General features: G+C 38.7%; 2 protein-coding genes across 2 annotated transcripts; one reads left to right on the plus strand and one right to left on the minus strand.

The window, feature by feature from the left end:
- Positions 1–218: 218 nt before the first annotated feature.
- Positions 219–10,913, minus strand: lmnb2 (lamin B2). The gene is made up of 12 exons (XM_073862245.1): positions 10,472–10,913; positions 9,248–9,387; positions 5,952–6,105; positions 5,747–5,872; positions 5,490–5,660; positions 5,270–5,395; positions 4,954–5,174; positions 3,873–4,110; positions 3,687–3,791; positions 3,480–3,599; positions 3,308–3,406; positions 219–2,424 (listed from the first exon to the last, which is right to left on the minus strand). Exons 1-12 carry the CDS (start codon positions 10,685–10,687, stop codon positions 2,383–2,385), a joined length of 1,758 nt encoding a protein of 585 aa, XP_073718346.1. The 5' UTR covers positions 10,688–10,913; the 3' UTR covers positions 219–2,382.
- Positions 10,914–11,453: 540 nt separating this feature from the next.
- Positions 11,454–15,356, plus strand: rpl36 (ribosomal protein L36). The gene is made up of 4 exons (XM_055217565.2): positions 11,454–11,565; positions 12,004–12,098; positions 14,160–14,294; positions 15,226–15,356. Exons 2-4 carry the CDS (start codon positions 12,006–12,008, stop codon positions 15,313–15,315), a joined length of 318 nt encoding a protein of 105 aa, XP_055073540.1. The 5' UTR covers positions 11,454–11,565; positions 12,004–12,005; the 3' UTR covers positions 15,316–15,356.
- The last annotated feature ends 924 nt before the right edge of the window (positions 15,357–16,280 follow it).

Genomic DNA, 16,280 nt, shown 5'->3' on the forward strand with positions numbered 1-16,280 from the left:
GAGATTTGTTTTCTGTTGAGCAAGCTATGAAAGCGATACCGAAAGAGTGTGCTGCACTCTTGTGGACAAGTTAGGAGTACATTTTTAACTGATGTGCCTATCATAAAAATGCAAGCATTTCGATCATTTGTGTACTTTATATGTTGCATACGTATATTGTTGGGTATGTGAGGTGTTTTGTGATGCACAAAATTATAAATTACACACAAAGAGTCGCATTTCATACGTAAAACATTTATTGGATATTGCGTACAAAAAAAATGACAAATGAAAGTAAAATAGATGAAAATGAATGAGACTTTTGCTTTTCAGCCCTTTCAAAGTCCTCGTACAATGTTTAACCCTTCACAATTTCTAATTTATAGCTCACAATTCGTTATGGCTCAATTTCTACCCTTTTGACGGTAGTTCAAATTTCTATACAGTAAATAACTACAACTGCAACGTCAGATTGACAATTTCGTAAAAAAATCAAAGCACATTGTATCTGATACATTCATCACAGCCCTGTCTAATAAAACCTGACAATATAAAGGAAATTACATTCCTTATGAAAACAGTGTTTGTAACTAACAGAAACTAAAAAGGAAATTCACAGATTATCAGTAAATTTCTTACAAAGTTAAAAACTTATGCTACGTACACACCAAACGCGGAACATCGCGTTACTCGCTCTAGATTACTCGCAGGATTTAACTTTGTGTCATGTGAATTATTTTTAGCTCGAGGATATTTTCAACTTGGGCGAAGACGCGTTTGAGGCGAATTGCGCATTTTTTCCATATTGCGTCATTCGCATCGCCCAATGCGAGGACGAGTGTGATTGCGTCTTTGCATTGACTTTATATTTAATCTACTCGCGCAAATCGTTGAACTCGCGTCTGGTGTGAACCCACAGTAAGGAGGAAGATTTTATTAGCTCAGAGGCCAAGTTACAAATGTACGCATATACAATTACACTTGGGCTTAATTTCACTTGCTTAACAAACCCGTGATACATCAGGTAAATGTTTACATTACCTTCGAAATGACCCCAAAAAGTTAACGTAAATTAGGACGACCCCTTTAAACTAATTCATTAAAAATCTAAATTGTTTCTCAGGTCAACTGTTTGTATACACGGCATGCGCCCAAAGACATTTCATCTCAATTTAAAATGCGTGTAAAAGCACTACGATTGTGCTTTAGGAATCATGTGCACTACAGTTAAAAAATGCTGAAGAAATACATAAAAACATGGTTATAGTTAAAACTCAGATCGCAGTGTAATTTCGTTTTCTAAAGAATCGGGTCAAATTTGTTAGCAATGTCCCCCTGCTCATTAACTTATTTATATAAAAATATTCGTTGCATGCATAATTGACTGAAAAACAATTTTTTTAAAACATAAGACAGTTCGAAAAACAAAACAACAGACTTAACAGGGTGGAACGATAAAGATTATGTGGATTTCACAAATACTACAAATTCAGAACACAAATTTGACTTTATTTGGCAAACTAAAAAAGACAAATGAAACGTGATTTCATTCATCACAATATTTATGAACCTTAACATCTCTTTGGTTAATCTAACCGAGCATTCACCTAAACTTATCGATTCTGATTTATGAGCCGAATTGACAGAGAAAGACTACTGATCGTACGATCAACTCGAGTTTAAATGCAAAACAATAAATTTAATTGAAACCTGCCATCTAAGACTGACCCAAGACTGCCTTTCGTAAATTTACGTTGACGCATCTACGAACTAAAAAAACCACCTTATTTATTTTTCTCTTATTTCAACATACATAATACTATGTAAAGCGATCAAAATACACGAACGTAACAATTATTTGTTAGTATTGCAAATCAGTAATCTTTTGGAAATTCTTTCCACCCTGTTCATCTGATTGGCAAAGCATAAAACAAAAACAATAGGTGTACTAAGCGACTGTCAGTTAAGGGATATAATAGTGCACTACAGAACACAAACCAAGGAGCAAAGACGCCCATGTCAGAGCATCCCATAATAATTCCCCAATTCATAAACCTGCAGCGACAAGAATCTGCATATCTATTAAAATGAATCATGCAGATTCTTTAGTCGGCGGTTCACACAAATAATCTCTAATTTCATATCATTTGACTCATTCTTACATGGTATTTTGCTGCACTTCGGAAGCGCTCCGACTCCTATGACGCTCTCTGAGGCTATTCATTAACGAATACGGCCGAAAAATAGCATTGTTTGCCGCAGTTCGTGATTAACTGGCTTTAAAAACGAGGTCCGTAAAAATAGGGGGATGAAAGTTAAGAACTCATGATTGAGAAATACAAAAGTAGTGGCTCTACAAAAGACTCGATTTCTGGAAGAAAAATACTAAAAGTTTAAACTGCATCACATGACGGCACATTCTCTGGATCGGGTCTTTGGATCTCCCTGAAACAGAGCAAACAGTAAAGACAGATATTAAATTAAAAAAAATAATCTCTGCAAGTTCACAAAAAATGCATTCTAATGAAGCTCTTTAAAAACATTAAAATGAAGAGCAAAAGCCAGTTCAGTTTGTAATGGATTAATGCATTTTATATTCAAGACATTCAACACCAATTAATCCTGTTTACTTAAACTTTTAGCTGGTTTAACCCTTGAACTGTCAAGTGCCAATTAGCATGTACATTTTAATATAATGACAAACTATATATCTTTGGAATGGTCAAAAATATATAGTTTTTAATATTTTACAACCTTTTAGCATTAATAATAATGCAATGACTGTAATTTATTAATTTGTGACAAGAGTATGCAGCAAACGTTGACACCTTGTGGCCATTGTTGGTAAAACCACTAAAAGTGTAACAAACCTATTTTTTGTGATAATTTTATGTATAAAACATATACTTTGTTGCATTATTTTTATTTATTACAATAAATGTAAAGTGCTAAAAAATGTTTGTGTTTTCTTTCAAACAAGACAAAGATTAGGCTTCTAGACCAAAGATAAATGACAGAGTAATATTAAAGGTGGGGGGCGTGATTTTTGAAAGACACTTTGGTAGCCCGACTTTTGTTGCCTGGGTTGCGTATGTGCGTGGCAGGTCTATCAAAATAAGGTCCAGATTCTATTGGGGTAGGGGCGTGTTTGTTTAGGTGATTTCAAATCTCAACACTGGCTTTCAGAGATCATCCACCCCGCCTTTAATATAAAGAAGTGTACATCAGTTTTTAACCCCCCACCCACTCATAAAGGGCAGCGCTAGTTAGGGGGTTAAGGAACAAAAATACATGATGTGTCTATACGACAAACCAGAGCATGACTAACCTGTTGATGGAAAAGATCTTCATCTCCAAATTCTCCATCCTCATCATCACCATTCTCTATCTCCACCACACTTTTCATGACGGTTCGTTTCGCCACTTCCTAAAAGCAAAAGTTTCCATGTTAGGAGGCACAAAACTATCAAAATACAGCACAAATTAACCAGATATCATACCTCTCCGCTTGAATTGATCAACGCGGTGAGGAAATTCTCTCCGGTGCCCCAAGAGCTCTGGCTCTTCCAAAGCAGATCTGAGGGGGGGTTGTGGGACACACCGGCATCGGCACTCCACACCTGTGTACCGTAACATCAGAATAAACAGCTGGACGCATATTAAATGTGTTAAAATGAAAAGCAGACGTTATGGTCCGGTTTGCTTACAGTTACTGTCTGGCCAGCCTTCAGGACAAACTTGGGGCTGAACTTGTAAGTGATCTCCTCATCTCCAATCTGCCTCTTTAGTCGCCAGCTGCCCAGAGATTGATCCTAAATTTGAAAACAAACAATATCAATATTTCCTCTTTGGTGAACCAGAGTTTATCACATTATGGTTGGGATCATTTGGACCTTATCGGAGCTGTTCCTGAGAGTGACCGATTTTCCATCCAGATTGATTTCTTCGATGCTGACGCTGCCAGTGGCTTCTGCTTTCTGGCTGATGTGAAATTTGGAGGCACCAGTTGAGCCTTCCTCAAGCTCAACGCGCTTTCTCTTTGCACGGGAGGTACGTGAAGAACTGCTGCTGCTGCTGGCCACGGTGCGGGACACTGTCACTCGTGAGGACGGGCTGGGGGACAACTTCAGCCTAGACAAAAAAATGCAAACTTAAAATGCTTACAATAACAAGCGAGAACTACGAACGGGCAACCGCACCGTGTAAATATTTGTCATGCAAGTCTATTCTGCTTACCTTTCCTTCCTATTACACGTCGTCCAAATGAAGATGGCCTAGCTCCCTGTGGCTCTTCCTCTCTACGCCTTCATGCTAAGTCTAATGACAACCTCTTGTGAGCGATCCGTTATCTGTTTGCTCATCGGCTAGAGGACGAAATAATTATCGCTCCAGCGTGACATTTTACAATCCGCCTCACTTCTCCGCGCAAAAATGTGAAGTGGATTTAAAGAACGTTCGCATCGCAGGTGTCTGTGAAAATGACGGTATGACGTCGAGCAATAATAACCAGCTGCTATAACAACATCGGCGGCAGGAGACAAGTGTGTCTGCCTGGAGTGATGTTAAATGCTCGAAAATGGCATGATGATCAACAGCACTTCAGGCCTCAAGCATGCTTAAACATGTCTGAAGAACGAGCTTCCTTCCTCGACAGCATTTTTGACCATAGGCTACTTTGAATACCTAGCATTTCAAAACCTAGTAAGCTGCCTAAATAGATAGCATTTTAGGAATAGTAAGCATTGCAAATTACAGTGAACAGAATTTCTGGCCTCAAACACTTTAAAACCTCGCAAGTCGCCTTACTTTGTGCAGTATAGGCACATTTGAACAATTCAAAAGCATTCCCGGGCCCACCATTCTTGTCATTTTTGCTTAATTGTACACTTGTGAGTGATCCCAGATACAAAGCTAGTATTATGTAAGAACGGTCAAGACTGAACGAGCAGGTGTGTGCTGTGGTATGCACTCAGCCTGTGCTCTTCTCCCTCCAGGAGCTTCCTGTAGGCATTAATCTCCATGTCCAAAGCCAGTTTCACGTCCAGCAGCTCCTGGTACTCGTTCAGCTGTTGCTGCATGCACTCCCTCATCTCGGCCATCTCACGCTCTTTAGCGTCCAGCTGTCGCCGGTACTTATCCCTGTCGCTGGCCAGCAAGCCTTCCAGTTCACGGATACGCTCCTCGGCGGACGACGCCTGCGGGTGAACAAAAACTCCTTTGTGAATATGCACAGCGTTCGTTGCATGATATCTATGCATATTTTAGCATGTACTGTAAATGGAGCACATACCTGTTTCTGCAGGGCACTGAGCTGATAGTTCAGGCCCTCGATCCTCATGTGAGCTTCCTGCAGCTCTTCACGAGCGGTGAGCACCGCCTTATCATTCATGTCGGATGACACCTTTGCATTATCCAGCTGCAGTAAAAAAAAAAAAAAAGAAATCGTTTACTTTGCTCTACATCAAGTGATAAAGACTTAATAAGTCACCAACATTGGTTTCTTTTAGTACCTTGGCCATAAAAGTCTGACGCAGCTCGTCCTTGTAAATCTGCACTTGTTCCTCGTGCTGCCTGCGGAGGTCCTGCAGCGCCTGCGCAAGTTTGAATTCATAGTCTTGCTGCGCCCCACTGTCCACCTCCACCGTACGCCTACTTTGCCGTTTGCGCGTCTCGCGCACCTCCTAGGAAAAACATTCATAATGTCGGTACTGCCCTTTGACCTATGCTTTTATTGGTTGGTTGGTTGGTTTATTTAAAAAGTACTGACCTCTTCAAACATAGACTTCCTGAACTCCAGCTCCTCTTGCAGACTCTGGCTGCGGTTCTCCGCATCCACCCTCAACAAAGTCTCATCCTCCAGTTGTTTCTTAGCCACACCGTGAGCATCTTCAGCCTGAAGGGACACAAAAGTTATTTCTGTTATGCACCAAGCGAGGGGAACTTAGTACCTTTAAAATGTAAAGATGTCTTACTTTAGCGAGCTGAGCCTTCAGGTCGGCCAATTCTGCAGAGAGGGATTTGTTTTCGCCACGAGCCGTGTTGAGTGCCGCCTCGTTTTTGTTGAACTGGGCTTCCAGTTCTTTGATACGGGCAAGGGCCTTAACCAAATCTCCATCCTTCTTCTTATAGCTGGAAAAGATTTTTAATATGTCAGTTTTGTTTGTAATAAAGTGGAAAGCTGTATTTAAGGTTATAAATCGGTCAAAGATCAGGGTTTCCCACAGCACTTTTCAGTTCGGGCGGCCCGCCTAAGCTGAGAAACCCTACCGCCTTAACTAAGCTTTAAAAAAAAAAAACGTAGAATAGCGCGGACGCTCTTCATACCGCGAGCGGGCATGTGTGCCGCACGGCCGAAATGAGAAAGACGTGGACTGGACCGTCACTGTCTGGATGATAACTAGCCAGTTAATAAAACATCTTGGAGAATAGCGCGGACGCGCTTCACACCATGAGCGTGCACGCGAAAATGCCAAATGAGATAAAGACGTGGTCCGTCATGTCTGTAGGATAGCCAGTTGATAAAACGCGTGTCCGTGAGAACTGTAAGTAGACTTATGTTTTGGGTTTATTAAAGTGTGTATTAGTCTACAGTTCTTGCAAATTCAAAGTAAGTTAGCAGGTGATTTTGTTGTTTGAGCGACCTGCTAGCTAGGTTTCACGTGCCTGTTGATTAGATATAATTGTTGAGCGCTCTTGCTCACTTTATTTATGTGCATTATTTACATGCTACAGTAGTTACACTTGTTTAAGATAATGTAATTAATAGTGGGAAATAATACATTTTTACACTATCTATCATCGTTCGCCAGACATTCTACAACATCTGCTTTAGTTTGTGTTTATTAAACGCTTTAGTTCCACTTCATCACACAGCTATTCACGTTAGAGGTAAAAACATTTAATTCATTAAAGGAATAGTCTACTCATTTTCAATATTAAAATATGTTATTACCTTAACTAAGAATTGTTGATACGCTGTGACGCTTCGATAGCATTTAGCTTAGCCCCATTCATTCAATGGTACCATTTAGAGATAAAGTTAGAAGTGACCAAACACATCAACGTTTTTCCTATTTAAGACGAGTAGTTATACGAGCAAGTTTGGTGGTACAAAATAAAACGTAGCGCTTTTCTAAGGGGATTTAAAAGAGGAACTATATTGTATGGCGTAATAGCACTTATGGGAGTACTTCGACTCGGCGCAGTAACACCCTCCCTCTCCCATTATGAGAGTGAGAAGGGGAGCGGACTTTTCAGGCGAGTCGAAGTACTCCCAAAAGTGCTATTACGCCATAAAATATAGTTCCTCTTTTAAATCCGCTTAGAAAAACGCTACGTTTTATTTTGTACCACCAAACTTGCTCGTATAACTACTCGTCTTAAATAGGAAAAACGTTGATGTGTTTGGTCACTTCTATGGGGGTTTTCACACCTGCCTTGTTTAGTTCGATTGAATCGTACCAGAGTTTGATTGCTCAGTTGGTGCAGTTCGTTTGGGCAGGTGAGAATGCAGCAATCGAACTCTGGTGCGCACCAGAAGCGGACCAAACAAGCGGACCGAGACCAGCTTGCAGAGGTGGTCTCGGTCCGCTTTCAAACGAACTCTAGAGCGGTTCGTTTGTGGTGAGAACACGATCCGAGATCGAACCGACCTAACTGCAAAAGTACAGCGCATTTTGGACTAAACCAGCTGCCGTAGTCAACTGCGCATTATCGGATGAGGAAGTGTTTGTTGACCGTTTCTATTAGCAATATTAGCACAATGACAAATCGCGGACATACCTGGAGTTGCGAGGAGGTGCGGGCGGAGCCTCGGAAATTTTTTGTCTTCGCCGTTTGTAGTGCATTAAACCGTTTCTGAAAATGAACAGTTTGTCTAGAGTGCTGTATACAAACTATGTATAACAACCACGGAGACATATTTACAGCGCGCAGCCGTCTGTCCATGGTGTCTGCTGTATTATCCTTCTTTTGTTTACTTCCGGGGGTTCCGTTGGAATTTGCCGCACGTTGATTCTGACCAATCGTGAAGCCGTTTAGGAAATACGTTCAAATACATGTGGCCAATGAGTGATGTTGATCTTATCACATGACAGAATTTTGGTTCGTTTCAATTGGTGCGGATCAGAGCAATCAGTGTGGTGTGAAATGGAACCAAATCTGCTAAAAAAGTTACAATGTATCATTTTTTGCTTTTGGTCCGGACCAAATGAACCGAATTACAGATGTGAAAACGCCCTAACTTTATCTCTAAATGGCACCATTGAACGAATGGGGCCAAGCCAAATGCCATCGAAGCGTCGCAGCGCGCTCCAGCGCTTACGTGCACGCACACAGATGATAGAGGGATGTATCAACAATTCTTAGCCAAGGCAACAACATACTTCAATATTGAAAATGAGTAGACCATTCCCCCAATACTCTAGTATGTGTTCATTTTCTGTCATAGTTTCTTCAAAATTAAGTTTTATTTAAGTGTTTTAAATAAAAAATAATAATTTTCATCATAACGCGTACGCCCCGCCCCTTTGATTGCACGCCCCGGGCCCCGCCCAACCCTACCACCTTAACTAACAAATTTTCTGCGGGAAACCCTGAAGATGTAAATACAGATGTATTAAGTAATGCCGATAAACTTCTGTGAAAATCCCGTTTACTAAGAATACCATCTATAAATAAATAGTAATTATCAATTCACCCAGAATCACTCTGTTGTGCCTAACAATGCATAATTTATTTAGCCTTGCCGCTAAAATGAATAGAGCAAAAAACATTTTAACTTAACTCTTTCAGTTACAGTACTTGTTTGAAGTACTAAGATTTTCTACATGAATGTCACCATTTGACCACGTTGACTCATGTTGGCATAAAAAACCCAAACCACTTAGATATGCGTGCCAAATGTAGGTGCATGGCATAATGCAGCTTGCTGCGTGTGGTTGAAGCAGTTACCCACATAGCAACACACTTCCTGTTTGGATGTACTCATTAGCAACAAGACAAACAAGATAGCATTTGAAGCAAAACGCATGCGACTAAGTAGAAAACGACTTTGTACAGGTGGGATAAAGAAACGACCAATAAAACACGCATACTTGTAAGACTTTGCAGAGATTCGCATTATCCGAAGCAGCAGATGGATATGGATTAAGTAAGCCTGGTTAAGTAAGCTCAAATAAGTCAAGTTTAAATGCATCTACTTAAAAGAAAAAGATTAAAGGTCTAATACAGTAAAACACGATACTGTTTATGCAAAAATGTGATTACTTAGTTCTTAGAGACCTCCTCAAGCTCAGAATTGGCTTTTCCGAGATCGATCTGAAGTTTGGCTCTTTCCCGGGCGGTTTCGTCAAGCACACGTCTGGCATCGGCAAGTTCAGCCTCGTAGAGTGTTTTAATCCCAGAAACCTTGAGAGAAAAAGATCTATTCAGGTTTGTTGTGTTACGCCCAAAACAAACAAGAGCTCAACGTTAATATTTACTTATACAAATGAGTTACAACTATGTAAGCTAAAATCAACAAATGACCCACAACTAATTATTTTATCATCTGTACCGTCCACACAGTCCTCAAGACTGGTACAGCTTACATTTAAAATGAGTGTGAAAATGTCTGGAGGGGTTTAAAAACGTTTTTATTACCCGTTTTCGTGCAAAAACGGAATAAACCTTTTTTGAAACATCTCTCGGTTTATTTTTTGAGGGGGGAGTTTCATATGGTCACCGTTCACAACAAAGGGGGAGCAGATGGTCGAGTTCAGATTCAAATTTGAAAGACCTTGGCCACACCCAAAGCATAAGGAAAACGCCCAAACACACCAGGAAAAAACTCAGAAATCAAATAAAAACAACTCACTACGACTTCACACTGAGAAGATGTTAAAATTTACACTAAGTCCACCTAACACGTTCACGTGCATATAGGAAAATCTCAATCTTAAAAGCAAAAACGTTTACGAGTAAAATCCTTTAAGTATTTTGTCATGCGTTTATGTAAGGTGTTGCAACACTTTACATATATTTGTCGTGCGAATTTTATTGAAAATAAAACGACTTCCATGGACGTCCTAAGTTAAGTAAAACCAACGCGTGGTATCCACGCGCGACTTTTCAAATGTTGCATAACCGTGCACAACTCCAACAAAGTTTTATTCAACTATAAATCTAAAAAAAAAAAAAAAAAAATTCGCTGAAATACAAACTAGAAGGGCAATGCGCATCACACACATTGATATCCAAAACGTAAGGTTAAAATAAAGTTTAGATAACCTGATAAACTAGAAGCTTTCATGTATGAAAAAACACAAAAAGACAACCACGCGCCTCAATTCATCTCGCAACGCATCTAACTCATGGCGTGAAGTTAACTTAAACTCGAGTGAATTAAGTTTAAACAGAGACTTTCCTCACACTTTAAAACTGTTTACTTAAATCATAGTAAGTTTATCAGCAAAAAAATGCAATGAAAAGCGACAGAAAGAAGCACGCGTACCTCTTTGGTGCTGACTTCCTCCTTCTCAGACACTTTCACGAGCAGTCGGTCGTTCTCGAGCTCGAGCGCCCGTACGCGGTCGATGTACACGGCCAGTCGGTCGTTGAGCGCGCTCAGTTCCTGCTTCTCCTGCAGGCGAGAGATCCGCGCGGGGCTCAGCGGCGTCTTTGCGGCCGACGCACGGCTGGACTCGCGGCTCGGGGTTGCGGTCGCCATATCGCTTCACGCTATAGACCCTCTTTATCTCAAACGAAAACAAAACTCCTTCCCCGAGGCGATAGAGCTCTGCTTCGGCCCGGTGTTTGCAGTGGCGCCCGACTTGTAGTAGAAACGGTGTTCCTACGGTGTCTGGAAGTTCTCGTTTGTGGGTTTTTTGAATGAAAGTATTTTTGTAGTCCTGCTGCTGGTTGGCTGTGTTTGAAACGGAGGTGTGAAAAGAAAATGGCCGCCGTCAACGTAAAACCGCGCCAAAACTCGGTCGCAAGAGATTATGGGCTTTGTAGTTCGAATGGAAACTTCAAATATATACAAATAAATGTTTTGGTAAAGATAAAATATTTGTGAGAATTCTAGTATCGCTAAAAGCAAAATGAACTATATATAAATCAACGTACCAACGTCATACAATTAATAATGCATATTCAATAAAAGTTTTTCTTATTAATTTTTGACCATTTCCAAACAAGTGCTGTTTACTTTGACTTGTTGAATTCTATTACACTTCTTAAATATTTAATTGCTTCTTTTGGAAGTGTCAACTAATAATTTAATGAATTAATCAAATCAAAATTCGACACACATACGCACAATTCATTATACATGTACAGATTAATTGGCAGAACAAATACCTTACTAATGCTTCTCCATTAAAATTTAATAGTAACAATACCAGCTTTGTTCATTGTTTTTAATCCTATTAATGATTTATTGATTTACACGTTGTGGCAGATGTTCACTGTAAACTTCAAACGAGTCCTTCACCTCTAGATGGCGCCATTATTTTTCCTCCCGCGAGTCTCGTGTCGTCGCGTGTGAAAGTTCAGCTTCCGCCTGGCTACGGTCCTTCCGGTTTGGACGCCATTAGATAAACGCAGGTATGAATCTCCGCAACATTTCAACCTTTAAAATCCACTTTATATCTGATCAATCCTAATAAAAATCGCATCGAGTGCGATTGTAGACTAAATAATATCCCATTTAAAGTGGAATTAAGCCATTATTGTGATTTGATTCAAGATGTTTGTGTGTTTTGGAGGGTTTCGTTACAAGTAGACAGTGAAACACCGTAATGTCAGAGATGTTGTTCCCTCAAACACTCATTTCTTTTGCCACACTTGTACGACTCAAGTTCCGACTATGTGTAAAATGCAAATGCTACCGTTTTTAATGAATAAAATGGTGTGTTTTTGTTTTATGGTTTTGGAAGTCATAACTGACGTATCATTCAATGCACATGCAACTCGGTATCTTGCACATTTTTGTCCATCGGCTTAGCTTATAAGTCTACATTAAAACACTCTTTATCTTCACAGAGATGGCCATCAGGTATCCTATGGCGGTTGGCCTTAATAAAGGCCACCCAGTGACCAAAAATGTTACCAAGCCCAAGCACAGCCGCAGGAGAGGGGTGAGTTTGAGCCAATGTTTTAGTCTAGTTACACAATGTACTGTTACAATGCCTTGTAATTAATAATAGGTATGTTGCTAACTCCGCTGTCGCGGCTGATTTTTTGGTTCCGCTCAACGAAACCCAAGATTTCCTCAGGCGGCGCGCGGTGTTGTGGAAAATAATGCTTCTGTTGGTTTGTTGATGGTGAAATTTCTGAGTTTTAATTCTTAACATCACCGGAAGAAGCATAGGTACCTTCTCGTTTTCAGTCACCACCTTTTATGTTTCACTACTGGCCGTGCGAGCTCGCCAAAGTATGTTGTTTGTAAAATCATCGCTGTTTTTACTTAAGTTGAGTAAAGACATTCTTGAAATTGTAAAGACAATTAGTTTAATTTCTAAACAACAAGTGGACGAAATTTGAATAAATTTGAACGACTACCAAAGGTGGTTTTACCTCTACCAAAATCTGCTTGAATGGTAAAGAATGGGGAGCAGCCGTATAGCCATGTTAGTAAATGTCTGTATATATAGACTGAATAAAGAGTGTTATTTGGTCTAATTAGTGGTTTGTTTTTTTATTTATCTGACTTTTCAGAAGTAGAATATGTAGAGGATATGGCAAACAGCTTATCCTGAAAGATTCAGGTCAATATCTTAAAAATTTAAAAAGTTATAGCTAAAAACGTCATAATTTTCATGATTCGGTCACACATTTTCTTGAATTTTAATGGAAAACATGGGACCAAATAAAGTGATAATTTTCGAGTTTCAAATGGCCAGTACTTTGTTATTCTTTAACCCATATACATGATATTGGTCTCATTTAAAAGCTTTTTTCAATCTCTTTATATATGATCATCTCGTTTTAGCATTTATCCATTTTGATAATTTTAGCAACATACCTATTAATAACGTCAGTGGTTTTACCACTTTACAAATACTAAAGTGTTCTCTAGTTTTCACTAAAGTGACCTGTAGTAATTCCCAAATACTAAAGGGTTTTTATCCTTAACATAGTAAATAATAAAATATGCTACACTATTTAGAATAGTTTACAAGTTGCTATAGTTAATACAACAGTATAAGTTACTGTAATAAATAATAAAGTTAGTGTAATATATTATTTTGTCATGTGGGTTGTGTATTTCCAAAATACCCAAATATTGACCGATGTATTTCAGTTCATATTTGAATGGCACTTCAATGCATATTGTTTAAATGTTTTACAGAAATAGCTTTTTTATGTCAGAAAATAGCTGTAATAGTTTATTAGTTGCAATTAGTATAAATAATAATGTTTACGATTAGCAAAATTAACGTCTATGTTGTAGCAGTGAAAGATTATGATCATGTCACCTCACTGTAATGTAAAGCCATATGGAGCGTACACACCAAACGCGATTCAACAATTTGCGTGAGTAGATTACGTGCAAGACGTCAATAGATGCAAAATTTACGCATGGCAATGTAAATGATGCTAATTGGGTGCCAAGATTGTTGCGAAAAGCGCAATTCACCTCAAACCTGTCTTTGCGCAAGTTAAAAATATTCAACTTGAGCAAAAATTCGCATGACACTAAGTCAAATCTCGTGTGTAATTTAGATGAAGGAACGCGATGCTTCGTGTTTGGTGTGTACGCAGCATCAGTTAGCTTATTTGTGACAAAATGGTGGCAGACATTAATATAATAGTGTTGCTGTTGTTTTTTTGGAAGAGCATTGCATCATTGGTAACTTCGACCTGTTCTTCACCCAAAACTGAAAATCATTTACTTAACCCTAATGTTGAAAACTAGTTTAGGGTTAGTAATATACAAATGAATATATTTTGAGGAATGTTTGTAACCAAATCGATGAGAACTCATTGACATCCATAGTAGGAAAAAAGTATACTATGCAAGTCAATGGGGCTTCTGATTGATTTAATTACAAACTGATCAGAACAACACTGTAATAACATGAGAGTGAGTAAATGATGACCGAATTTTTATTTTTGGGTGAATTATCCCTTTAATAGTTTATTTGTTTCTATAATATGGGATGTTTATCTAATGTGTCTTTGCTCTTATGTTTCAGCGTCTGACCAAACACACCAAGTTTGTGCGTGACATGATCCGCGAGGTGTGTGGTTTCGCCCCCTATGAAAGGCGTGCTATGGAGTTGCTGAAAGTGTCCAAGGACAAACGTGCCCTCAAATTTATCAAGAAAAGGGTACGTTTGTTTTCTCAGTAGTGTTCATCTGAGGACTCCTTTGCATGTGATTTTCATATGTTTGAGCTTGTGTATTATGTAGAAAGGTATATTTTATACTTACAGTAATGTTTTTAGGAAGGTTAGTTAGAGCTGTGGTTGGATCGATGATGCTTTTGTTTTATAATTTGTGGTTATTGATGTCTTGTAGTTAATGTTTGCATTCATTCACCTGGGTTGATAAGTGTATCTAACCAAGTTTTCGCTATAACTCATTCCCCGCCAGCCTTTTTTAAAAAGTTGCCCGCCAGCATTTTTTGTGATTTTCCCAAAATGTATAAATTCTATTCTATAAATATATAAACATACAAATATATCAAATATAAGAACAGACCCTCTGCTTTCAAACAAACAGGGAAAAATGTTTCATCCTTTCTTCATTTTGTTCTCTTTTTATAACCTCTCAAATATGTGTAGGTTTCTTCAAAAATACCAAATATTAAGCAAAAATATGAAATATTTGCATTATTGTAAAGGAATTTTGTTAAAGATCAGATTCAGAACGATTATCAAAACACACAGAGTATAAAATTAAATTAGTTTTTGCTTCCAATTTTTATAAATTGGGTAATCTACTGTATGATAGCGGAATTGCAGATTACTGTAAAAACTCGTCAGAAAAGCATCAATGGCGGGGAAAGAGTTAACAGTCTTTAAATAACTATTTTCATCCAAAACAACTAGACTGTTATAATATTCCTTTTCTGTTTTATTTAATTTTGATGTCTAGTTAGGGCACTAGTAGATTAAAATATGTAAAACAGAAATTGAATACTACATAGCTGCATATTTAAATTTAGCTAAGCCTTACATTAATTGTCTTCATTGTCATTATTTGTGAAATGTTAAGGTGCATGTGGTGGTGTTTTGCTCATTGTAATGTTGTCTCCAGGTGGGAACTCACATCCGCGCCAAGAGAAAGAGGGAAGAACTCAGCAACATTTTGGCCGCAATGAGGAAAGCTGCTGCCAAGAAGGAGTAACCGGTGTTGTGACAAATAAATTTGTATGTGTAAAAACATAACCATTTGACCGTTGTCTCATTTATAAAAGTAATGTGTTCTTGGTGACTCTTACAGCTGTAGAAGTGCTGTGTTTGTACCGGGTTCCCACAGCTCCTTGAAAGTTTGTGAATATGGGGGAAAAATTCAAGGCCCTGGGAAGTTTTTGAAAATATACATACATAGATACATTCATTGAATTTAAGTGCTTGAATCTATTTTATGCAAGAAGTTTTCTAGAAAAACATCCATATTATTCCCTGTATTGTGCAGGATAATATCATATTTCTAGCCTTTTTTAAGCACACATGCTAAACTATTCGCTTAATGCTTATATTTCTTCTCTATGCGAATGTTAATTCATACCAAAATGCTTTTTTGCATAGTTGTGTTTGACACATGAAAACATCTCGGGTTACGAATGTAACTGTTGTTCCCTGAAAAGGGAACGAGACATTGCGTCTCCCTTGCCATACTTTCTGCGTCCCTGTAAGGCCGTCTTTGGCAATATTGTAGATAGCAATATACTTCCTGGCTCTCGCATCACCCTGTCTTTGTCGTTAAGCCTCACCATTGGTTGAATTTGATATACACATTCAGACGCACTTACCCCTGGAGGTGTACCCAAAGTATCACCGCAGTAACGCAGTGCGAGTTCCCTCGAAAGGGAACTGTAACAATGTATCTAAAAAGGTAACACACGTCTCACTTGAAATGTGTCCCCACATTTAGTCCTTTGAATTTGAGGGTATTGGACCTGGAAAGTCCTTGAATTTAAAGTTAGCTAAGGTGTTGGAACCCTGATGTACAGACGGTGCCCATGAATATATTTACTAAAGTTCATTAAGGGAATGCATTATGCAGTTATAAACTTTTTTTATAATGTCACCTTGTCATATTTGTTTTAAACTATTAACATGTATTGACTCTAAAAAGTTAAATAAAAA

Source organism: Misgurnus anguillicaudatus, chromosome 23, assembly GCF_027580225.2.
Source record: "Misgurnus anguillicaudatus chromosome 23, ASM2758022v2, whole genome shotgun sequence".
Classification (NCBI taxonomy): Eukaryota; Metazoa; Chordata; class Actinopteri; order Cypriniformes; family Cobitidae; genus Misgurnus; species Misgurnus anguillicaudatus.

Bases quoted from the DNA above. Each gene is read 5' to 3' on its own strand.
- lmnb2 (XM_073862245.1), bottom strand. From the start codon at position 10,687: ATGGCGACCGCAACCCCGAGCCGCGAGTCCAGCCGTGCGTCGGCCGCA. The intron at 9,388-10,471 runs GTACGCGTGCTT...TTTTCTCTCAAG, and splicing joins AGGAAGTCAGCACCAAAGAG to GTTTCTGGGATTAAAACACT. The intron at 3,407-3,479 runs GTATGATATCTG...TTTTGCTTTTAG, and splicing joins TGATCAATTCAAGCGGAGAG to GAAGTGGCGAAACGAACCGT.
- rpl36 (XM_055217565.2), top strand. From the start codon at position 12,006: ATGGCCATCAGGTATCCTATGGCGGTTGGCCTTAATAAAGGCCACCCA. The intron at 12,099-14,159 runs GTGAGTTTGAGC...CTTATGTTTCAG, and splicing joins AGCACAGCCGCAGGAGAGGG to CGTCTGACCAAACACACCAA. The intron at 14,295-15,225 runs GTACGTTTGTTT...TGTTGTCTCCAG, and splicing joins TCAAATTTATCAAGAAAAGG to GTGGGAACTCACATCCGCGC.